The following is a 25979-nucleotide window of genomic DNA, read 5'->3' on the forward strand; positions in this document are numbered from 1 at the left end:
CTTGGGATGTGGAAGACAATGGCAAGGCAGTATTTATTGCCCATCCCTAGTTGCCCCAAGGACATTAAGAGACAACGCGGTGTGGGTCTGGGGTCATGTTCTGGCCCGACCAGGTAGGGGTGGCAGGACATGTTACACCCAACTGGTTCACTCAACAATCCAGCAGCTTTTATGGTCATTTTTTTGTGTTCTAGGCTGAGATTTATTGAATTTAATTTCACAACTTGCCATGATGGGATTTGGATTCACAACCTCTGCCATAACCACTGGGCTACTGTAGCCCGCTTAATCTGAAAGCGTTCACAGAATTACCAGCAATACGTTTTAAATAGACACTCAAAAGTGCAAACACAAATAGGAATACACCAACATGAATCACACTAGTTTGAGCTTCGTTATGTAAAGTGACACTCTAATTCCAAACAAACGGTAATAGCCTGGAACACAAATTTATCATTCCCATCAGTCACCGTAGTTTGGTTGCGCTTACTCCCAGTTATACGATTACCAGAGAATGGCTGCAATTCTCCGCTGGAGTTTGAAATGCCTCTTCAAAAACCCACTAACTTCTCCACTAAAAAGCATGGTAAGAAACACTTCATGTTTGATAAAAGCATTACTTAATGATTCTGCGTCTGCATTCTTTGTAGATCGATACAAACAGGCTTCACCTTCTCAGAGAAAAGAGGAACAGAGGGAATTCTTAAAAGATGCTAGAGATCCTATATCTCCCATTGGAAAATAAAATCAAACACTCCAAGCCATTAATTTAATTTTAATAATTTACAACTGTTGGAAAATCCCAGAGACCCATGATGCCAGAAAACCCCCCAGAAATGTAACTTATTTTTCTGAGTTTCAAAATGAACGGTTAGCCAGAAGTCTCTACATGCTAAAATGACACTGCACCAACTTATCTAATCCCCAGTTGGCAGCACCAGTCTTGTGAACTCAGATGAGGCTGAGCCCATGCCTTCTGATTCTACCTTCAAAAAGGGTTTTCCTCTTCTCCCCAACTACAATATTAGTGTCAAAAGAGGAACTTCCACCGAGTAGCAGATCATCTCAGGCATTTTCCTTCATATCCTGGTGAACATATACAACCAACACCAGTCCAAATAGTAGACCTTTACTGGCAGTGCAACCCTTCCAAGTTGAAACTATTTTATCAGACATTCCCCTTCATCAAGTTATGCATCTGCTGGGTTGGATTCTTATACCAGGAATGGGTTACAAATTTAGTTGCTTCATCTTAAAAGCTGTCCAGCTGGACCTGGGTGGCAGTGGGTTAAACACTGGACATTCATGTCTGGGCCCTGGGTTCAAACACATGTCAGACTTACGAGATGAAAATCTCCTCTGTCTGATGGTTGGATGTTAAGTCTCAAGCCAGCTCCTCAGGGCCATGGGCCTACAGCACAAATCTACCCCTCATTAAGCACTAACTGCCAAATTGACTCAGAGGCCACAGGATGGCTGGTATGGGAGATGGAAAAATGCCACACGGGTACAGTACAGTGCTTTTCTGAGGATGGGGCCAAGACATATTGGGACACAGTAGAAGGAGCTTTCCTCTGCATCTCACTGTGCTATACTTGATCTGCACAATGCTGACACCAGCTGCCTGAGAGAAGAGTTTCTTTTCCCAGGAGTAACATCTTCACCTTGAGCACAATCTTTTTTTAATGGCCCAGAAAGGTATCTACTTGCTTGCCAAAGACTTTTCCAATCAATCTTTTCTGTAGAACCTTGACCAACTGTTGTAGAAAATACCAAGCAAGACAGCTTCTCCATCAGTTTGTTCCCGCTTAGTGTTGCTTGAAGCACTTTGAAACTACTAGGGTGGGAGGAGGCTTGTGTGGAGCATAATTACCAGCAGACCAGTTGGGCCAAGTGGCCTGTTTCTGTGCTATAAATTCTATGTAATATGTAAATGCACTTATCCCACTCCAGAGACTTGAGCACATAAATCTAGGCTGACACTCAAGTGTAGTGCTAAGGGGGTGCTGCACTGTCGGAGGGGCCGTCTTTCGGATGAGACGTTAAACCGAGGCCTCGTCTGCTCTCTCAGGTGGACATAAAAGATCCTGTGTCACTATTTTGAAGAAGAGCAGGGGAGTTATCCCTGGTGTCTTGGCCAATATTTATCCCTGAATCGACATCACTAAAACAGATTATCTGGTCATTATTTTGAGAGAGCTTGCTGTACTTTTCACATTACAACAGTGACTACACTCCAAAAGTACTTCATTGGCTGTAAAGTGCAGAGAGACATCCGGTGGCAGTGAAAGGCGCTATATCTGTCTTTCTTTCCTTTATGTACATAAGCAGTAGTTGAACCAGTCGGGGCACATTGCACACAAATTTCAGCAACATCTGAAACTGCAAGGTACCGATCATCCAGCCACGGAACCTTTGCTGCGGATAGGTAATCTGTACTGTGGGCATGACCGACCATAGGGAAGTCAGCTGCTGACCAGGCAAACAAGTTTTGTGGTTAATGAGCACCATAAAGCTTCTCGTTCAAAGCCAAAGCTTCCTATAAATTTTCAGTCTCGGACTGATTTCTACCTCGACTGGGGACAAAGGCCTGGAATTCTCTGGCCTGTAGAAATAAACATTTACCAGGTCTCCGATAGAATGTTTGCTGGAAGGTAAGTGTTCAAGAACATCGGTTCCCAAGAAGGCAGTGTACATAAAATATTTAAGCCAGAAAGCCCTTTGAGAGCTCTGACTTGCTTACCACAGGTTGAATAATTTCAATTAAACCACTGGTCTGCAATTTGGGTGAGGGGGTTTCAACTGCAAGGGAGGCAGATAAACAACCAAGCTAATCAGCCCCACCAAATAATACTCCCTACTGGCCAATCACAATGGAACATGAACAGTAGGCCAGAACACTCACTTCTGTCCCCCCCAAGTCCCAAATGACAGCACGCCACGATACTGAACTTGCTATACAGGAATTTGCAGACAAACCCACAATCTACCCTTCACAGTAAAGTGTAAAGATACATCAATGCGCTGCCATTCCTTTCAAGTTTAATTTCTAAAAATCTGTCTACTTGTGAATTCAAACCAAATTAAAATGCAATAGTTGTGCACGTGTGGGGCAGCTGATGCAATACTCACTCTGATCTGATTCTTCAGTTGCTCGGCCTCCTGACGTAACTGGTCCAGCTCACTCATTTTCCTGTACTAAACTCGTGCTTTATTGCCTCCACTGGGACACTCCGATATCTAAAAAGAAACAGTAGCATGTCACATACTCGGACAATGATCAGAGATCGGAGGAAAAAGTCCATACATAGCTGAAATGTACTAGAGGAGTTAACAATAAAGACAAAGAACTGCAAGACAGATTTTTTAAAAAGCTATCACTTTTTTAGCCATTACCAAAAATTCATAAGGAAAATGTATGGGACCCAACGGTGATCAAAATGCGTCAACTGAGAATTGACTTAAATTTTATTACACATTTTTCTAGTCTCTTGATTTATATACACTGAATATATATCAAACAGATTAACAAAAATATAGATCTATTCTACAGATACAACATGTTGGAACACCCAAAAGTTTCAAAAGAGTCCTGCATTGCTGTTTTTTTCTAAATGCTCTTGGCACCGAGGGGGAAGAACTACAATCAACCAGGAAATCTTTACAACTTTTCAGTTGTTACATACTCAATTCTTTTTATGGGTTTCTAAAGGTCAGCTTGTCCTAATGGTACAACACTTCTACAGTCTAGTCCATTCGCTAGGTGTGTATGGCTGCGTCTTTCTCCGCGCTATAATTCACTCGGGCTCAGTGTTGTTGATGCTACTGCTAAGCCAAATCGGTTTAACGAAAATCTGCTGATTATACAAACCCGCCACAATCCATGACCCAAATCCACTTACTGTCATAAGACACTCAATTTAGATTTATGCTGTTGCCTCTCTCTCTCTGAAGCCAATTGAAAGTTGGCATTTAGACGGAACAATATCCAGGTTCCATTCATAGCTGGAGGTGAAATCACTCGAGATGTTATTTTCTGAGAAACTAGAAATATGAAAGTCATTTCTGTTCCTTTCTTTTCCTCTACCCAAACCTGGGCAAAGAATCTACTTGGCATTTGACGGACATTGACAAATCAACAAATTCTGTTAGCTGAAATGAATGCCAGAGTCATAACAGCACAGAAGGAGGCTGTTCGGCCCATCAAGTCCATGCCGGCTCTCTGTAGAGCAATCCAGTCAGTCCCATTCCCCCGCTCTATCTCCGTAGCCCTGCAAGTTTATTTCCCCCAAGTGCCTATCCAGTCTCCCCTTGAAAACATGGAGTGTCTCCGCTTCCACCACGTCCGTCGGCAGCGAGTTCCAGGTCCTCACCACTCACTGCGTAAAAAAGTTTTTCCTCACATCCCCCCTGTATCTCTTGCCCAAAACCTTAAATCTGTGTCCCCTAGTCCTTGTACCATCAACTAGTGGGAACAGCCTTTCCCCGTCTAGCCTATCCAAACCTGTCATCATCTTGTACACCTCGATCAAATCACCCCTCAACCTCCTTTGCTCTAATGAAAACAAATCCAGCTTCTCCAACCTGGCCTTGTAGCCAAGATCTCCCATCCCCGGAACCATTCTGGTAAATCTCCTCTGCACCCTCTCAAGGGCCTTCACATCCTTCCTAAAGTGTGGTGACCAGAACTGGACGCAATACTCCAGTTGTGGCCTAACCAGCACTTTATAAAGGTTCAGCATAACTTCTCTACTTTTGTACTCAATACCTCTATTTATGAAGCCCAAGATCCCATATGCTTTGCTAACCACTCTCTCAATATGTCCCACCAACTTCAGGGACCAATGACTAATTTTGCCATCATTTACATTAAAAATACAATGGGTAAGTCATGTGCGCAGCTCCAACCGGACTTGTTCAGGTACTACACTTTTTGTTAGAAGGCGCCCACTTTGAAGAGTTTCTTAAAAAATCCAAACTACAGAAGCGAACCTCACCAACGAAACTTCTCAACCATTAAGATTACTTTCCAGTTAAAGAAACAAACTGGCAATAACAGTTTTAGGCAAAAAGTTAGGCATCTGTTTTTAATTCTCATTGAACAATTCAGTATTTTTGTTATTACAGATGAAACTTTATAATATGAACTTAAATCTAACTATGGTTGACAAAACTGTCACTGCCCTACTCACCAAGATGCCAGTTCTCACAGAAACCCCACAGTGCAGATAGAGGCCATTTCGGCCCATCGAGCCTGCACCGACACATATCCCACCCGATCCCCGTAACCCCTACACCAACACATATCCCACCCGATCCCCGTAACCCCACGTATTTAATCCCCCTAACACTAAGGGTCAATTTATCATAGCCAATCAACCTAACCCGCACATCTTTGGACTGTGGGAGGAAACCGGAGCACCCGGAGGAAACCCACGCAAACACGGGGAGAATGTGCAAACTCCACACAGACAGTCGCCCGAGGCCGGATTCGAACCCGGGTCTCTGGCGCTGTGAGGCAACAGTGCTAACCACTATGCCACCGTGCTATTTGAAGTAAATAGCTGGAGCAGTACTGCACCAGAATTAAGTCTCAACTGCAAACTGGCTTCTAACCGGCATGTTGATTGGCCCATTCTCCTAAACTGGGTTTGTGGCTAGGCAATGACACCAATCCTTTAATCTTTTTATGAAAAAATATGCCAGGGTTAATGCCATCAGAACAAGATTTAATCCATAGGGCTGTCAGTACCATTTACTGCTCAGTGTAGTGAATGACCTCTATCATTTTAATCACACTAATTTACTCACAGTGTTGCTTTAACTTTCAGTAGCTGATACATCTAGACGGCTCCAATATACAATGGAGGTCAAATTTGGGCCTTGCTAGGTTACTAATGCTATTAACTCCTATCAACTGGGCCAGTGTTATAGTCCAATGATTCAATGTGTTCAGTCTCTCCTATAATGCAGTCAGTCATTGGTTCCATGTAATGCTTACTGTACTGGCCCATGGACTACAATCAGATCTGGTTTATTCAATACATTTGGAAACCCAAATTTTGTTTTGAATGCAAGTCACTGGATTAAGTAAATGTGACTATTTTCAGAACTAAGTAGCGAGAGCCCCAGGAGTGGTCCAACAACCCCTTTCAAAGTCTGTACAACAATTGTGGTGACAGTCTTTAGAACTGCTGAGACCTACCTGACAAGTTGTTATTAGTAAAATTCATGTTCTAGCATCAAGATGTCTCGTAAAGTAAATTAAAAGTTGCAGCCAGTGAGTGGAGAGCAATTTGAACAAACTCTGTTCACTGGCCAAACATACAGAACCCAGCTGGCACCCAACAATGTGCTCTCCTCCCAGTGACACACAGACACTTAAAGCTAAATTAGAGATACTGCAAGGGCTTCAGCTTTTGTCGGTGCTGGATTTAAATATTCCTTGCTTGAAAACAGCAGATATTAAGAATTGAAACATTTAAAACCAGTGCCCAGAGAGCTGGAAACCCTCACAATTATTTTTAAATAATTTAACTGTAGCTGTCATTTGCATATTTTCATTTATATATGCCAGTGAGAAAATACATGGTTGAGTGCACAATAACAAGCTGATCTTTAAAAATGTGCTCTCATCCTACTGGCTGCAGCTTCGCATTTATTTAAGATATCCCTATTAATAAATTTTTGGTATAATGTGAACATGGTCAGTAATGTGTAAACAGTTGTAAAGAGTATTATATCAGGTCTGAAGTACAAACTATGAATAAGTCAATTGCCAGGTCTGCCAGACACTTTTAAGATGGCTGGTCTAAATGTTTGTTTAAACAACCTCATTAGGCACAGCCAGTTCAGTGTCAAGTGACTATTAAGTATCAGTTTTCATCACACTCATTCTGCACAGTCCAGATAGGTTTTAAGTATTCGGATTAACAAACTAAAAACAATGGGAATGAGTGAGCCGATATCAAATTAACTCAATTTGGAGGCAGAGGTTTACAGATTATCCAATAACAATACAATATGTATTGGCAATGGCAAAGTAATTTGGATCCCCAGGCATATGGTTTAATGTAGTGGTTCTCATTGGGTGCAGTGCAGTGACACACCCAGGCCCCATCATACAAACACTAACATTTTGAGGGGGTGTTTTAAAGGGATGCTTAGTCACTAAATCTATGACCGTGCTCTTACAGCCAGGAAATGTCTGCCTGCTGCAATCACTATTTTGAGCTGCTGTTCTTGCATTCCCCCCAACTATACTCAGACTGGCTCAAACTGGATTGGTCAACATGGGTTACACACAATGGCCGATTTGGGAAGAGATGATATGGTGACATACAAAGAGGAATTGAGAATGGGAATGGAGGAAAAAAAATAAAATTAAAAGCGAGGAAATAGAAAAGGAAAAGAAAATGGAGAGAGGTGGATACTGAGATAAAGAACAAATCAGGAAAAAAATACCCTTTATTCAAATTCACAATGGATCTTTATGACTCAACCCCAAAGAAAGTGGGCAATTATCACCCAGTCACTTCGTGAGCATCAGATACAAGTCAAACTTTAAGCCTGACTGGATCAAGGAGTAACATTTCTTTTGAAGGACAAACGTTGCCCCACACTCTTGATCATGCTCACTATAGGAAGACAATAAGATGGCACTAACAGGGTAGGGCAGGTTTTGGTACTTTTGAAAATGACTAGAAAGGAAAGGTTTAAAAAAGGACTGCAAGAACCATCCCCCAAATTCAGCAGCAGAGTGTTCATAGAGCGCTGGCACAGGAGGAGGCCATTCAGCCCATCGAGTCGGTGCCGGCTCTCTGTAGAACAATCCAGTCAGTCCCATTCCCCTGCTCTATCCCCGTACTCCAGCAAGTTTATTTCCCTCAAGTGCCTATCCAGTCTCCCCTTGAAAACATTGAGTGTCTCCGCTTCCACCACTTCCGTCGGCAGCGAGTTCCAGGTCCTCACCACTCGCTGCGTAAAAAAGTTTTTCCTCACATCCCCCCTGTATCTTTTGCCCAAAACCTTAAATCTGTGTCCCCTAAATATTCCAAGAAAAGGAACTAGAGGGGTGTGGAAAAATAAATACCCAATGGTTGCTTCTTCCAGCTGGAAGAGCTTGAATATTACTGATGTAATGTACTGCAGATTAACCACGTCTGACTGTTTTAATTGCATCATATATTATAACCAAAATGTTGGACTCTCAAAACCTTTTAAAGGATGGAGTTTAAGTGAATAAATTTTACTAAATGTGTTAATCTATTGAAAAATCAACATTCCCAGTACAATCTTAAAATTCTCTCTTTAAAAAAGCCATTTAAATGCACTTCGAGATATGAATGAAAAAAATCTGAACACTATAAAAGTTTAAACCAGTTAACTTGAAGCTGAAGGCCAATAAAAGCTCTCTCATTAGTAACAGAGACATTATAATACCACTCAAACAAAAGAAAAACACTGCGGATGCTGGAAATCTCAAACAGAAAATGCTGGAAATACTCAGGTCAGGCAGCATCTGTAGAGAGAGGAGTGTTTACGTTTCGCTCTGATAAAAGGAAAAGTTAACTCTTTCTCTCTCCACAGATGCTGCCTGACCTGCTGAGTATTTCCAGCATTTTCTGTTTTTATTTCACAATACTACTCGCCTGGCATCAAACTGATAACCACTTCTGGTGTGCGTTGGGAGGAAAAGTGGACAAAAAAGGTTGGAAATGTGAACCAATTAGGGTGGTCTGTTCTTTCACAATAGTCACCAAACTGAGACAAATTAGGTTTCTATTTAATACAAACAGCAGATCAGATACATATTATGGTAATGCCATGTTAATCATTTTCCCAATTCTACTTCACATTATCTAATCAACACATTATTCAATTCACTGATGGTATCACTCAACAGCATATATTTATGAATGCCACAAAGCAGTTCCACACTCATTAGGTCCAAGTGGGTATGAATATTAATTTTGTCATGAAACAGATATTTTCAATCTAGCATAAATTTTAGCTTCAATTTGCTTTCATGGGAGTTATTCTTTTAAAGTCAGGTTCAAATAGTGCTTTTAATGTGTATTTTAAGGTGAGTTATTAATTCTCCCAAGTTCCCTACATAAATGGCTTCAGCCTTATTTAGGGCATTTTATTCTCATCATTGGGTGGGGCATATAAATTCAAAGTGTTGTTTATATGGACACCAGCAGGGGTTTAGTGCCACCTATTCCTGAAGCACAGGTCTCGTGCAGCCAGCGATAACCCCAATATAAACTTGGTGGAATTACCATGGCCAACCCAGGAAGATCCACTTTTTCAACCAGGTCTCCCTGGACTAATCCGGCAGGTTTACATTATTGCTGCAGGCAATGCGATCGCACGCTTTGGGAACTAGTAGTGCAAACACCCCAACACCACCCAATATAAAAGCAGCTTAACTAATGACACCAGCAACTCTGGCCAAGGCCTCCAGATTTAGCCTGACACTTTTCTCTACATGTGCAGAGTGCTGGACGAGATGCGAAAGCGGCAAAATTGGTGGGCAAGCACCTAGATGGACTCATGTGCTACTGTAAGTAATCATCAATTGGCTATTTCTGAATTGCTTTCTGGGCTTAAGATTCACCCGTGGGAGTTCATCACCTAGGCCATTTCAAAACCTCAAGAATCTAATAGTATAAACAGGCAACAGTCTCAACTAATACATAACACAAAAATGTCTGAATACTCCCGTGCAAAGGTAAATTAAAAAATTTAAATGAAGGACAGTGAATTGTCTTATTTCTACAATAAACCTAAAACAATAATGGGAACTGGAGGTTTAAATTCTATCAAAATAATTTTGCTCTGTTCAAGTTATTGCTGTTTAAAATAATGATAATGCCTCATTGGTATCCAGTGATCCCCGATACATGTGGACACAGGTTTAGGTTCAGTTATGAACCCTATTCAAATTGCCCTCTAATGCTGACGAGGGCTAACGTGAGGCATGGCAATATCAAAGAGCTGCTAAAACACGCACGGAACCACACCTAGAACGAGTCTCTGCCATCAGCATTTGTACAGTGCCTTTCATGTCCTCAACACTTCACAAAGCGTCAGCCGATTAAGTGTTATTTCAGATTTCTTTTCAAGTGTGGTCATTGTTGTATTCACACAAATTTAGCAGCCAATCTGCACAAAGCAGTATCTGTCAAACAGCAATGGCTAGATAATCACAGTAAGCAGTGTAATGTGAGATGGCCTACATTCCACCGCTCGCAACCTGAGAAAGCTCCAAATTTTAATACCAATGTTTAAACCGTTGTTTGTATTTCGACTGAAAGCCACTGGACTACAGGATTCAGAAAAGCTAACTCAGAATCTACAGAGACATTCTTTAAAGTACAGCCAAATAAAATAAATTTAGGGTAGAAACTACACTCCCCACCATACAGTGATGCCAACATACAAAGTCCAGAGGCGAGAGATCACACGCATGAGTGCGTAGTCCAGAAATTAGTTTTGATACCACTCTGTAGGAAAGGTACGCAGAGACACAAATATTTAAGAGTCACTCAAATATAAAATCTTGTTTAAATTATATTTTAAAAATTTACTTAAGATACCAAACATAGTCATCAGCTAGAGGTTTAAATATATCAACATGTGCAAAGTTTAATTTGACTTTGTATTTCCTTTGGTGAGCAAGAACTAGCACAGCAGGATGGGTAGAGGTAAAACAGCTGCACAGAGTTGGCGGTGGAAGCAGAGGCATTTATTCAATTTGTGCTTTCTGATTCATGGCATTGACAAAGTTAGGTCACGATAGCATCCTAACAAAATGCTCCACGAACCAGCAAATTCAAATTATGCTGGAGTCGGGTCACAGCACAAATAAGGTATTACAGTATTTTTGGACCAAAGCAAAGGGTTGCTGTGCTTCAAAAATAAGTATTTTGAATTTATCCCAGGCGACAATGCAAGCTAGCCAATTGCACTTCACAATGAAAGTTAAAATTACTACAATTTACATGTAGTTAGAGTTTGCACCAAAAACTCCAGCAGAGGCCTAGATAACTCACAGTGGAGAGGTTACCAAGCTATCCTTCCTTAAAATTCAAATGCAAATTTACCAATTGCTTAATATTTTTAAGTTGTCACTTGGACCAGCAATTACAGTAACTCCAACAATGTAACAGTGATATTGAAAATCTTAAGCAATGTTAACTGGTTAATTGTGATGCCACTCCATTTGTTGGCACTGATAAATCGACTGACTGCTTGACTTCAATGCTGTGATACAAGTTCAATATTCGACTGTTCTACAGAACTTTTTAAATACACAATCTTTTTGATCCCCTCCCAATGCTAGCCACCTCATTACAAACATGTACTATTACATGTCCAACTGAACATGAGGTGTGCATGCTGGGAGCAGATGGGCAAGTTTAAGTGAAGCATTACTGAAAACTGAGCCTGGAAATAACGGATGTAGTCTGAGCCTAGTAATTACTGAAATGCCAGACTGCTCAATCTCCAGATTGGCTCCATAATTCCCCCCCCCCCTGCACCCACCCCCCCCCCCAAATGGTCACTCTTTATATGCCCTATCTGGTCTGCTTGAGTTTTGATTTTATACTTAATCTGCTCACAGAATTGCTGAATCAGTGCAGATCCCACTACTTCATGGCACAAGATCATTGCCTTCTTACTTTTCAGCTGATCACAAGTTATGAGTGCCCAGTTACTGAATTACTGGTCAAACTTCAGCAGAAACCTGTGCCATGTCTGAATTTCAGTGAAGTTTTAGCAAGCTCTTCAAACTATCTATATTGTAAGGTTTGAGCTCCAGAATCCTCCAGTCTCTAAAGTGAACAGCCCTGAAACAAGCATTACTCTCTCCATCCAGTACAGCTCTTTGGCTCGGACTGATTTTTTAAAATTAGTTACAGGTACAGCAGCAACACACATGCAGGGTGAAAACAAGCACACAATCCTTTGCTATGACTACCTCTAGAAAACATCACATTTCTAAAAGCATATTCTAAACATTAGCTTTCAGATTTTGGCCACAAGATGCTGTTCAAAATGCTAACCTCAGATTAAATGGGAGACACAACCCTTCTCACTCTGGACCTAGGAAAGCACAACTGCGCAAGCTCACGAACAAACTGTAGCATACCAGGGGCAGAAAAAAAAATCAGCTATAGAGCGCGAAACACTGGTCGTGAAAATGTCCTAACAAAATGCCACTTACTCCTTACACATTCCATACAAACTAAAATGCAGATCGTCCCCCACCTGCCGAAGAACTATTGTAAAGCACACAATGAAAAGGGTGGTTGCAGCAGTTTTTCATTCAAGTTAGGCATCTTGAGCCCTATAATGGAACTCTTAGTGCCACAGAAAGCTTTTTCCACTTACAGCTTTCTGTTATATCTGCATTTTGGATAGATATTTGGTAGAAAAAACAACTGAGGGGTATGAACTCTAGAATAGTATAATTTTTTTTACTTTGCCATTTGGACTGCAATGGTCTCTTCCAACCTATACATTACTACACTCCTATCCTCGGCATCCAGGTGAGATTAAAGAGTTACTACCATTGCTTCTGTCTGTCAACTACAAAAATGAACACAACCGCGAGCAGATATTTTGTCTTCAACAAAATCAATTCAGCGATATCTTGTTTAGTGGCTTTTCCATTTCTTGACCACAGGTGATACTTGAAGATGCCATACACCTTCCTATTAAGTAAAGTATAAAGATCCTCTTCCTGATTCCTTGTCAGCATTGGATTTTTTTTTTTGATTGGGTGGGGGGGGGGGGGAGAAAGAGAGAAAAAAACAAGGACTCCTTAACCTTGATTGTTAGCAAATGACCACTGTTAAAAAGTGCATATGTGGATGATGAATGAGATTCAATGCCCCTCGTCACAACAACAGCCCAGCACTATCTAGTTTCATGCAGGAAAATGGCCAATTCAACAAAGTACAGGTCTGCCAACACCCATGGAACTACAGTATGTCAGGAGTCATTATCTTCTGAAGGGATTAGGGTGGGGGGGGGGGGGGGGGGAGAAAAAGAGTTGGAGATATGAAATTCCCTCTTCTTCACATATGAACTGATCTCCCAAAGTAACATGCTTCAGGAAGGGCTGGTTAGGAACAGTAGGAGAAGCCAACCTTACAATGTTTTGAGATAGAAGCAAATGTTCTCCAAAGTTGCATTCAAATCGGCTTTTGTTATGACAACAGGTCTTGCTGAACAGCATAATGTAGATGGAATGAGAAAAGGCAAGCTAGCCCATCAAACTGGTTCTCTCCACAAAATGTCAACAGGTGTGATGTAGACAAATTATTTTAGTTATATGTGCTTTACTGATGTCTACATATGCCAAATTCCCAACATAAATTATGACTAGATCTGGAATATGCCCAATCTTCATCAAGATTGAGAAAAATTCAATTAGCACATTTACAATTTTGATCCTTCATATTTCTAATTTTAAAAGGTTTCAAAGTTTAACACTAATGTAGCTAAACCAGAAAGTAAAATGCAGATTATCCTTCTCTTTTTAATCAATTGAGAGCAAAATAAAGATCGTGACATACATAGGTGACTAAGATAGAAGCTGAAATATTATAAACAAACGTAAAAATTAAAAACCAAGGAATTTTTATCATAATGGAAAAATTTGGCATTCCTCAAATATAAAATTAGTTTTTCATTGCCAGAACAGTTGTTCAGCAGTAGTTATGACTCAGTACGCTGTTAAAAACCCAGTTACACCTCACTGAACATGGATTAATTTTTCTGGAGTTTTTTTAAGTGATATTACAGCGTCAAAGGGGAAGTTCTCGTCAGTTCAGTGATTTCAATTGATTGGCGTCTGTGGGGTCTTCAACCCTGTGGAGGAGCAGGGAACGGCGGATAGCAACTTCTGGATTTGCGTGTTTAACTGTGCATGTGCGGATGACAGAAGTTGCTGTCAGTTTCACATTTGTAATGACAGTGAGCGCTGACAGTTTCGTCGTCATTAGCACCACAAATCCCAGGCTGGAATGTACACAGACTGCAACTCCTCAGCTCGTTAACGAGACTACAAAGGAGATGCTGGCCTGAAGTTTTCACACGATTTCCACCCAGATATCAGCAGAGCTGAGCCGGCAACAGTGAGGCGGCGGCCGCGGTGACGAGGAGGACGGAGCGGCTGAGGGACATCGTGCTCCCACTGCCACTGGATGCCATTGAATTGACTTTCTGAACACGGCATTGTAAGAATAGCTGACGTGTCCCTACGGGGAGTAAGCATTCCATTGTACTAGTTACATATGGCAAATAAAATTGAATTGAATTGAATTAATCTTGGCAGAATCGAATGAAATAGTGTTAAAGATTTCAGAATTAAGGGCAAGTGAGCTGCGTCCATACTCATTTTACGCTGGAGTATCCGCGATCTTTTATTGCTGGTATAAAAGCCCATTTGCCCGAAGCAGTCCCCACCCACAAAACTGGCCACACCCTCAGGCTGGAATGCAGTTTCCTCCAATTGTGGCGATTCGAGGAGTGTTCATTATACTGTGCCTGACAAGCACCTGTGGTTACAGTGTTAAGCACCTGACATGCAATGATCAGGCAGTCAATTGAAGCCTGACTCAGGTCTGCTTCTCCTGCTGCATTGACTTTAAATTGATCCTTCCTTGTTACACAAGACCTGTGACCAGTCAATTGAAGTGTCACAGGTGTATCCTGCTCTGCTGCAGTAATGGACAAATATTCTACCAATAAAACCCAAGCTCACCCATGAATAATACTATTGGAATGGGTCGCAGAATCTTACCCCAAATAAGTCACCTTCAGTAGGGAATAAAATCGAAGAAAAAACCCCACTGATTACACAGTATGCTTTTATGTGCTATAATAATAGGATTCACAAGCATGCGGGGCAGACTTTTGTGCATACAAGTCATTGCAAATTAATTAACTGAATAAAGAACTTCAAGGGGTTTTGACACAATAAGGAGCTATATAATACAAGTATTCTTCTATTCATTCTTAACTTCTACTATCCAATAGGGAGGCTGTGTAATAAGTGTTCTGCTGAAGAGTACTAAAGCCTGTACATCCTAGACAGATCTCTGCTGCTTTGAAAGCTGAGGGCTAAATGTCAGACACAACAGGCCAGAGATCCATGGGTTAGCAAAAAAACACTGGACTTCTAGACCCAACTATAGTGATACTCAACAGAGGATGCAATACCAATCACTTTGCTGAGTACGAGTTAGGCACAGCTATCATGCTCTTTGTGAAAGCATCAAGGATGAGGGGTGGTGTGATTGCTCTGATGAATCTTACCCCGATATCTCTTGGTATATTTTCCCCAAGAGCAGAAGCAGCAAGCAAACAAATGAACAACGCCTTCTGCAAATTTAGAAGTTGATGTCAACTAATTATCTTCCTGAAATCTGTTCTAGAATTTTAAGTTATGATCCATGGAGAGGCAGCAGTCATCAGACTGACAGTCAATGGAAGGAAGTCCTTCCCCACCATATACCTTTTTGCTCCCAGGATATGGTAAATTTGACCTTGTATGATGAGAATACAAAGTAACCCTTCAGGAACCAGAACTTATGCCCAAAGGCTAAAACAACATTCTACTTTTGACACTGGAACACAAGAAAAATATGGAGGAAACCCATTACACCTACCAGCAGATTTCAACTCGAGGCGCAAATATTCCAGTAAGTCCCACCCACAGCTGACTCACAGCTCCAACTTTAAAAACAAACTTCAACATATTACATTTCAGTAATTAAAAAGGAAATAGAAGCTAATCGTAAATGGTGATTTGAAGTGCTTTAGAATTACATTATAGGCACAATATCTTTAATACATAAAACAATTGTTTCTGTACACAATATAAAGAGCACATAGTTGCAATTTAACATGAATTAAAAATAAAGATGGTTACATTCTATCCAACTACAGTATGCTATTATAGAAGCTCAATTATCCACCGCAATTGCAGGATCCCCATAGGTAATTGGCAAGTAATGAGCAGCATGCTGCCGATTGCCTCTGCGCACACACTCCATTCCAACCTCTATAGCAGCATTCAATTACTTCTGGCAGCAAGTATCAGCTGGCACTGCAGAGCGATTAATCCCACTCCCAAACATGCAGCCAGGCTCTGCAACGATTCTCATTTGTCAGCGCTACTCGAGGCTGCTTCTGGTGGGATCACTGGAGGTTGAGGACATGGTGTCTTTAATGCTATCTCTATGGTTGGTTGCGATGGGCAAAGCACTTTTGTTGAGCTCTCAGGTATGTGGTAGGTCCAGCAGTTAAGAGTTGCATGCAGCTGCTTGGGAAGGCTGGGGGCCAGCACAGCAACTAATTGATCGCCTGGTGCTGCACCATTAGATTTTGGTGGCTGCAATACTCAAAACAAAATGGCAGGTCAAAGTGAAAAACAATGGCTGGATGCCCCAACTCCCACTGGTCTCCCATTGCCAGCTAATAGTGAGGATAATTGAGAATGTAAACAATTTGTGCATGGATAATTGATGCTCCACTTGATGAAAAAGTATGATTCACTCATTTTTAGTATCAAAGCAATTAGAATTTCTTCCCGATACATTATAATAAATTGATGCAGTTAGTTTCTTAATTTAAAATGTGCATTTATTGCACAAATTTCACAGCCATTTTGTACATGGCCCTCTCAGGTGGACATAACAGATCGCATGGTCCTATTTTGAAGATCAGGGGAGTTCACCCTGGTGTCCTGGTCAATATTTATCCCTCAACCAACATCACTAAAAACAGTAATAACAGCAGAAAATGCTGGAAAAACTCAGGCGGCCAGGCAACATTGGTGGAGAGAAATTAGAGTGATGTTTCGGGTCGAACCCTTATCTGGCTATTATCTCATTTCTGTTTGCAGGAGCTTGCTGTGCGCAAACTGGCTGCTGCGTTACCTATATTTCAGCAGCAATTACACTTCAAAAGTACTTCATTGGTTGTAAAGCACTATGGGATGTCCTGTGGTCATGAAAGGGAATGTCCTGTGGTCATGAAAGGTCCTATATAACTGCAAGTCTGTCTGTCTTTCTATTCATTCTTAACCAACATTAGTCATCACCTCTAGGAGGGGAATAACGGGACGACAATTAGTGAAAATTTTTTAAATAGTTGCTGATTACCTACATATTGTATACACATGTATACTGTAGTGGCATAAACATAATATAAATCTAATGGGACATTGTGCATTTCAGCCAAAACATATTTCTTTGAAGCACTGGCAGGCATCATAAAAGAGTAGATATTAACTGAGCTTCACACCATGCCACAGCACTGTATAGTGATGTTTCAGCATGGGCCAAAATCCTTGACTTCCCTACATAATACTATTATAGGGGCACCATCACCACAAAGACTGCAGCATTCCAAGGTGGCTCAACACCACCTTCTCAAAACAAGACAGACAGACAATAATTGAGACTTGCCAGCATTGCCCACATTCAGAGACCAAATTAAAAACGATTTCACAATTTCAAAAGGAAACCTTAAACAATTAGATAAAATAATTTCATTAAAATATGAGTGGTCTATTTTAACAGACAGAATGACACAAGCTCTCTCAATGTCAGTCCTCCCAGTCATTTGAATGTGAACAAGAGACTGGAGTATGACAGATAGCTGTGGGATAAAATAAAGAGGATCGAAGAAGTGCGTCAGGCGTTCGGAAGCTGACCCAAATATTACTACACTGACAATAAGGTGAGCAAAGTTGTGAATCATTTGCTAAAGCCTAACCAATCAATTTCTTTTTCTATTTGAACTATTTAACAAATTCTATTCCAAGGTACATTATGATGGAGGAAACTTTATGGTACTGTACAAAAACACATTCACATCTCCCGATCCTCTCGCACTTTTCCTGACTGAATGAGGAACAGGAGTCTAGTTTTCAGGGATTCTCAACTGTCACACTATAGCATCCCACCAGGAGTACAGAAACAACTTGGAGTGGCTGGCACTCTATAGGGACAAATCCACACTCTGTTCAGCTGAAATTTGTGTTCCTTTTAATGTTCTAACGTGACTCTCTTGAGCCCTGATCATTTTAAAGAAAGAATCGCCTTCTGGAGAAAGCGGCCGTAAAACCACACAAGTGTCAGTCTAGACCATGTTAGAAGAGGTATACATTCACCAGTATCCTTGAGAAGAAAACCTCATAGCATCACTGCTTGCAGTTCTGCTGGGAAACCTGAAATTCACAACCAGGAATGACAGATTTTATTTTCCGTTTTAAGCAGCCCCTCAACTATTTTAAAATAAATATATAGGCTTATGTTATTCAAAGAGATAACGGGGCATTTATAGGCCTCTTTTCTAAGAAAAGGGCTCAGATGTTAACCTCAAAACAGATTACAGCCCCTTAATCACCCAGGTATGAAGTACAATATGCAAAATAACAGAAAATGCTGGAAAAACTCAGCAGGCCAGGCAACATCCGTGGAGAGAAAATAGTGTCAACGTTTCAGGTCGAAACCCTTTGTCAAGTACAAATTGCATATCATTTCATTAAAAAAGTAAAAACATTGTTATATGGATAATAATGAATGGTGGCACGCACTCCAGAATTTCAGTCAGGAGGTGAAGCTTTAACCACACTTCAGAGGTAGGTCTGAAAAGCTCAAGGAAACCTGCTTTTATACACTGCCGTAACACTTCAAGGTGCCCCAAAGCACTTCACAATCCATGAATTACTTTTGAACGTGTCATTTTTTGTAGGCAATGTAGCAGCCAAACTGCACACAGCATTGTCCCTCAAACAGAAAATGAAACGAATGATCAGTTAATCGGTTTTGTTTTGGTTTGGTGATGTTGGTGGAGGGAGAAATGTTGGCCAGGATACCAAGGGAATTCCTTGGTTTCCCCAAACAATGTCATGGAATCTTTTACTCCTGCTACTACTTGCGTTTATATACCACCTTTAATGTAGAAACAAGCCCCAAAGTGATGCACAGCAGTGTAAGGGAGAAACATGGACCCTGTACCAAAGAAAGAAACAGCACCGTTCATGTCTTCAGGACGTTCAAAGCGTTTACAGCTGATGAAGTTTTTTTTGAAGTGTAGTCACTTTTGTAATGTAGGAAAAAAGGAGATATTGGGAGGGGTGACCAAAAGCTTATTCGAAGAGGTAAGTTTTCAGGAGGGTTTTAAAGGAGGAGAGGGGGCACGGAGAGTCAGAGAAGTTTAAGGAGGGAATTTCAAAGCATATGGCGGAGGCGGCTGAAGCCCCAATGGTGGGGTGAATGGAATGGGGGACGCACAAGAGACCAAAGTAAGAGGAGCGGAGAGTTTGGGACAGGGGTTGTAAAGTTGGAGAAGGTTAGAGAGATAGCAAGGGGTGGGGCCTTGGGCACAAGGATGAGAATTTTAAAGTTGAGACGTTATGGGCTCAGGATCAATCAGGACAGCAAGTACAAGGGTGACGGATGAGTGGGAGTTGGCAGCAGAGCTTTGGATGAGCTGAAGTTTATGGAGGGTGGAAGATGAGGCGCCAGGCAGCAGAGCACAGAGATAGTCAAGTTTGAAGGGGCGAGTGAGGGTTTTAGTGTCAGATGGGCTGAAGTAGGAGATGTTACGTAGATGGAAGTAGACAAGTATGTGATCAAAAGGAAAAGGGGTTGAAAGCTCAGTCCAGGGTCGAATAGGATGCTGGTGTTGCGAGCAGTCTGGTTCAGCCCAAGACAGTGGCACGGGATAGAGATGGAGCTGGTGACAAGGGGATGGAATTTATGGCGGTGGTGAATGACGGTGGCCTTGGTCTTCCCAACATTTATCTGGGGGAAACGGCAGGTCATCCAACACCTGCAGCCTGACAGAACAGAGGTAATGGAGAGGTCAAGAGAGATGGTAGAGACTAGAACCGAGTGTCAGAGTGCACATGGAAGCTGACCCCATGTCTGTGGATGGTGTTGACAAGCGGCAGCATGTATATGAGGGAAGTAGTGGGCAAAGATAGATCCCTGGGGGACACCAGAGGAAACAGTGCAGGGATGGGAAGAGAAATCATTAGTAGAGAAGCTCTAGTTATGAGCAAATAGACAAGAGTGGAACCGAGCAAGGGCAGTCCCACTGAGCCAGGTAACAGGCGAGTCGCTGAAGGATGGCATGATTGGCCATTTCAAAGGTTGCATAGAAGTCAAGGAGGGGTAATGCATGGTCACAGTCACATTGTTTTGTAATTTTAACTAGGACAGTTTTGGCTACTGTGGAGTAAGAAATCTGATTGGAGGGATTCAAACAGGGAGCTGCAGAAGAGATGGGCATGGATCTGGGACACAAGTTCAAGGACTGGAGATGAAAGGGAAGTTCAAGATGGGGTAGTAGCTTGCAAGGACAGAGGGGAGAGGATTTGTTTTAATGAATGGGCGATGAAGGCAGTTTTGAAAGTGACAGTGCTGGAGGAGAGGCAACTATTTACAATGTCAGCTAGCATGGGGGCCAAGAAGGGAAGTTGGGTGGTCAGTAGTTTAGAGGGAATGGGATCAAGGGAGCAGGAGGTGGACTCATGGATACGATGAGCTCCGAGGTGGCGAAGGGTGATGGAGGAAAAGATTGGACAAAACTACGAGAGATGGGGTGGGGGGGAGGGGGTATTCAAGAGTAAGTTGGGGTGAGCAAGGGAATTGGGGACAGGCCCTTGTTTAATAATACATCATCCAAAAGACAAGGCATTCAACAATGCTGCACTCCTCAGTACTGCACTGAAATCTCAGCCTAGCTTATGCATTCTTCAGTAATGGAGCTTGAACCCACAATGTTCGGACAGAGCCACACTGACACAAGCAGGAACTTAGGCAAAGTCTTTGGTAGCTCAGAACATTGAATATTCAATTCAGTTACATATTTATCAATATATTAGCTCCATAAAGCAATATAGATAAACCTACAATCAAAAAGCAGTTCTAATTTTGATATATTTTTCATAATTTTGAAAAATTTAATGACATCACTTCATACTCATTTTTCCCCCCCCAAAGTAAATAGGCCTTACTTTTCCTGTTAGCTTAAATTCCAGATACCAATAATTATTATTTGCTACCGGTACACCCTCAAAGACAATAGAATCATTATTAGCTAATCAGAACTGCACTCTACACCAAATGGATCTGACCAACAAACGCAGCAGTCCATCCCTCCAATACAATCCATGTGATTTGGCTTTTTACTGCAGCTAAGCAGGAACAGATTTATTCACTATAACAGCTAGATCTCTTTTGCGACCACTGGCATGCTGTTCCATTTAACACTTTTGGCTTTTTACTCTACTCACACTAATTAATTTGTGATCCAATGGAAGGTGGCACATTAAAGACAAGACGTTCATACAATGAACAATCAAACCAGGATTTACTAAAAACTTGTGAAATCCAGGGATTATTCCATCAAACGGACTGTAAAATTTTAAAATGGAGTCAATTCTAAGAGCAGAAAGAATTGCAGGCTATCATGCAGGAACAGGGGGCTTCTTAAAGGAATAGATGCTCCTTGTGCTTTCTACCCAATATTAATTTAGTCTATGGCATAGAGGCAATTAAAAAAAAATTAAAACTTAAACCCTCTGTGAGATCACATAGGAAAATGGGTTAATGACCAATGATTCTCTTGAAATGTTGCTGGAATAAAAAAAAAATTGAATGGTTTCCAAGATTAATTTAAAATTACATTTTCAGACAATTCCTAGACTTTTGTAAAATTGACTTGCTTAGAATAATGACATCAGTCACTTCTGTTACCTTGTACAAAAAAGGGATGATTTAAAAACCTCAATGTTTACGGTACAGGCTTCCTTCCGGGCTGTATATCATTCTATAGCAAATAAATACTTCCCATTTGCATCTTGTGTCACCATGCTTGCTTTATCAGCCAGAACTATGGTTATGTTCGGGCTGTGGACTTCTCTACAGTTGCCATCAGTGCTGTTCTGACCGGTTACTCTATTATGATGTAAAATTCTTTCTTACAGTCCAGTGGCAGTCAACATAACAAAAAAGTTACCAATTCAAGTGCGAAATCTGAACAATGCAAGTTACGATTCAAGTTCCAATGTCTTTGGAGCCCAATATTATGTTAGATCCACAGGCTGCACTATATCTTTTATTTTTAAACTTGGCAAATTACCTTTCGAAATAAGAAAATTACTGTAATTTTTGTGTCACTGGTCCCCCGAGATTCAGCAAGGAGCATACAATGCCTGTATAATTCTCATTTCTTTTGTTGCTACAACTGACATTTCAGTGTTCAAGAATTCACGGCGTCATCTTGTAAAAACAAAGACCCTTTATAAGGCACTGAGTGTGCATGCTGCTGTTTACTCAACATCTGGATGGAGTTGCCATCTGCAAAAATGCATCACTGATTAAAATTTTAACTCTCTGGCTTTCCAACATCTAACCATTTTAGAATTCAACATTCATCAGATTTAAAAGAAAACAAGTTTTTTTTAAGAAAAGGAATTACTTCTAAATAGACTTGGGAATTCCATTATACAGTACAAGGCTCTGACTTCATCCTTCTTTCTCTGATCAGGGGGATGAACCATGGTGCAATGCATAAGAGAAATTCTAACAGCCAATCTGAAAATAACTCACTCAAGAACAGCATTGGCAAGCGTGGAGCAGATCTACAGATTCCACCTCTGGCACGGTCACACAACACCGATATAAAATGTGGTCATCTTCATCGGCATGGCAATGGCCAATTGACTGAGTAGATCAGCGAGGTGTGGTCAGTGTTCTAGTAACAGGAAATTGTATTGATGGCATAACTTATCACTTTAGTACATTTTGGCTCCACATGATTACACAGCTGGAGATTTTATGGCTTGAGGTGAAGTCCAAAACACATTCTTTCCAACTTTGAATTGATGCAGAAAAATGGCTCAGCTGCTGTTCATTTTGGTTAGTGCATCTCATATTCTGACATGGACTTACAGGTGGCACAGTTCAATGGGTTTCTCAAGTTTAGCATCCGTGGCTCCATTAGAATTGGCAGCTGGACGAGAGATTGTAGTTGAAGCCAGAAGTGCACATGTAGTCATGAGAGTCAAAGAGAATACATAGAAACATAGAAGATAGGAGCAGGCCATTCGGCCCCTCGAGCCTGTTCCGCCATTTAATGAGATCATGGCTGATCATCCAACTTCAGTACCCTGTCCCTGCTTTCTCCCCATATCCCTTGATCCCTTTAGCCTTAAGAAATATATCGAACTCCTTCTTGAATATATTTAATGAATGAATTGGCCTCTACTGCCTTCTGTGGTAGAGAATTTCACAGGTTCACCTCTCTGGGTGAAGAAATTCCTCCTCAACTCAGTCCTAAATGGCTTACCCCTTATCTTTAGACTGTGACCCCGGTTCTGAACTCCCCGGCCATCGGGAACATCCTTCCTGCATCTAGTCTGTCTCATCCTGTTAGAATTTTATTTCAATGAGATCCCCTCTCATTCTTCTAAACTCGTGAGTATAAGCCTAATCAACCCAATCTCTCCTCATATGTCATTCCTGCCATCCCTGTTATCAGCCTGGTGAATCTTTGCTGCACTCCCTCCATGGCAAGAACATCTTTCCTCAGATAAGGCGACCAAAACTGCACACAATACTCAAGGTGTGGTCTCACCAAGGCCCTGTACAACTGCAGCAAGACATCCTTGCTCCTGTACTCGAATAGCTACGACGTTTTGGGTCAACCAAGTCCGCATGTTGGATAGGCATTTGGAGACATGGCAATAACTGTGGGGGTCAATGGAGATGAGGCAAAGTTGGATGATACGTGTGAGAAATCTGACTCTCTGCTTACGGACACAATTGTCAAAGGGTGATGTGTAATTGATAGAAGGGGGCCAAGGATGGAACGTGAGGATACATCAGAGATAACCATGTGGACACGAGAAACTCTTTGAAGTGATGTAATGTTTGTTGTATGAAAGGTAGAAGGGGCACCAAGAGATAGATCTACAGGGATGCTCTGTGGAGAAGAAACAGAGGAATAAGGAGTAGCTGACTTGTGTCAAAGGCTGTGGAAAGGTCAAGGACGATGAGGATGGACAGTGAGCTGTGATCACAGTAACACAAGATGTTATTGGTAACTGGCCAATTTCGTTTCAGCAGATCTGCCCAGGGTTGGGAGACATCTCAATATAGTTTTATACTTGTTGAGACGGCCCCCCAACCATGGACAGAGATGCCACAGAATCTACATTCTCATGCCGCAGAATTCATCTGGAGAGGCCACAGAATTAGAGAGGCCCCGTTTATTTGGATATGTAAATACAGTAGTCTGCCAATAATTACCCAACCCTACACATTCCCAAAACCTTGATGCCAAGGCCAAAAAAATTTAGAAAGCTGGAGTGTAACATTGCAGCACCATTTTAAAAAAGTGTTGCTCAATAAAATGCTCTTGCACAATAGTACTAAAGTGCAGTACAGCAATTAAATTACAATTACTTAAACTACACCATGGCAAACCATTAAAGTACTCTACTTAGTTTAAAAATTATTCCATTTTCTTCTTTCCCTGTCAATTCTTCTCCAAAAGAACTAGTGCTGCACAAAACTCCACAAATTATCCCAATGGCTGTGCAAACTGATTTGATTCTCAAATTCTAAATCGATGGGCTTAGCCATAGAATCATAGAAATATACAGCTCAGGAGGCCATTCGGCCCATCGTGTCCGCACCGGCCAAAACAGAGCTCTCCAGCCTAATCCCACTTTCCAGCTCTTGGTCCGTAGCCCTGTAGGTTACGGCACTTCAGGTGCATATCCAAGTACTTTTTAAATATGATGAGGGTTTCTGCCTCGACCACCCTTTCAGGCAGTGAGTTCCAGACCCCCACCACCCTCTGGGTGAAGACAGTTCTCAACTCCCCTCTAATCCTTCTCCCAATTACTTTAAATCTATGCAACCTGGTTCTGCATCCAGAAAAAACAGCATTTTTTTTGCTTTCAAAAAGGTGATCTTTACATTGACATGCAGGTTTCATTCTGGAGGCAACAGCATACCTTATGATGTCAAGAGTGCCATCGATGCAGCACAGCAAAGTAAATAAAGTATCGCACCCTCCAAAAACACTCTAAATCAAAGGTGAAATATTTGGCTTAAGAATAGGTTAACTGATGGACACTGTATAACAGCCACCATTCTGGAAAGTTTTTTTACATAGTTTTTAAACCAGTATAATTTAACACTTTAAAACAATTTGGTTCTTAAAAATAGAACTGGGCTCGCCTGTGATACACTCCATGGTCAAATAGCCTACTGTGGCTCACATTAATGGCCACTTGAGCAAAGCACCGGAGGACTCTGTTGGAGTCTAAGGGTCAGGGCCTTCAAGAAAACTAGCCTGACTACAACTTAGTCAGGATTACCTTCAGCCAAAGGTCAAGAAATCAATATGAAGCATGAAGTTGACATGTTCAGAAAAATTTAATTTTAATTACTGATTATCCATTTAATATGTAAATAAATCCACAAACTACAAGGTTGTGATTTTTTGTACTCGTAGGAAAGAATTTTAGTACTGTAGTAAAAAATTGTTCTACTTGCAGAATGTAGATCCTCATTCATTTCACTTGGAGATTACACAATATCGTAAAATAGAACTGACCGTTTATTCTGCACTAAGGCAAAGTCTGTCACTGTCAGTTTTGGAGAATGGAATACTTCTGCTTTCCAACATCAAGCTACAGCGTCGAGTACTTCCTTTTCCTTCTTCTCTGCCCCAAAGCACAATAATCCAACGGCACTAGTGTGAATTTTTCAATTTCTCACTCGAAGTGAAATTACCAACTTAGTAGTGCATTGTGAGCAGTTCTGTGGTTTGGCCCATGCCCATTAGGACTAAACTCAGACTGTCCAAGCTTACTTCACTTCAGTCTCCTAACAACAAAGAGGTGACTTTCTGCACCAAAATTG

The 25979-nt window shown here is 41.3% G+C and overlaps 1 protein-coding gene across 4 annotated transcripts in view; it reads right to left on the reverse strand.

Moving 5' to 3' along the window:
• The window catches only part of LOC147100905 (guanine nucleotide-binding protein G(I)/G(S)/G(T) subunit beta-1), an 80703-nt gene that overhangs the window by 20481 nt on the left and 34243 nt on the right, over window positions 1-25979 (reverse strand). For 2 of the 4 annotated variants that reach the window (XM_085967501.1, XM_085967499.1), the window contains exon 2: window positions 3133-3240. In XM_085967501.1, coding sequence (XP_085823627.1) covers window positions 3133-3189 — 57 coding nt within the window. In that variant the 5' untranslated portion in view covers window positions 3190-3240. Of the gene's footprint in view, window positions 1-3132; window positions 3241-3686; window positions 3801-5192; window positions 5296-25979 lie in introns of those variants that run through there. The other 2 variants (XM_085967500.1, XM_085967498.1) reach the window with 2 other exon arrangements.

This window comes from Somniosus microcephalus, chromosome 25 (assembly GCF_052327205.1).
Source record: "Somniosus microcephalus isolate GS21.2 chromosome 25, FLI_Smic_1.0, whole genome shotgun sequence".
In the NCBI taxonomy this organism is placed as follows: domain Eukaryota; kingdom Metazoa; phylum Chordata; class Chondrichthyes; order Squaliformes; family Somniosidae; genus Somniosus; species Somniosus microcephalus.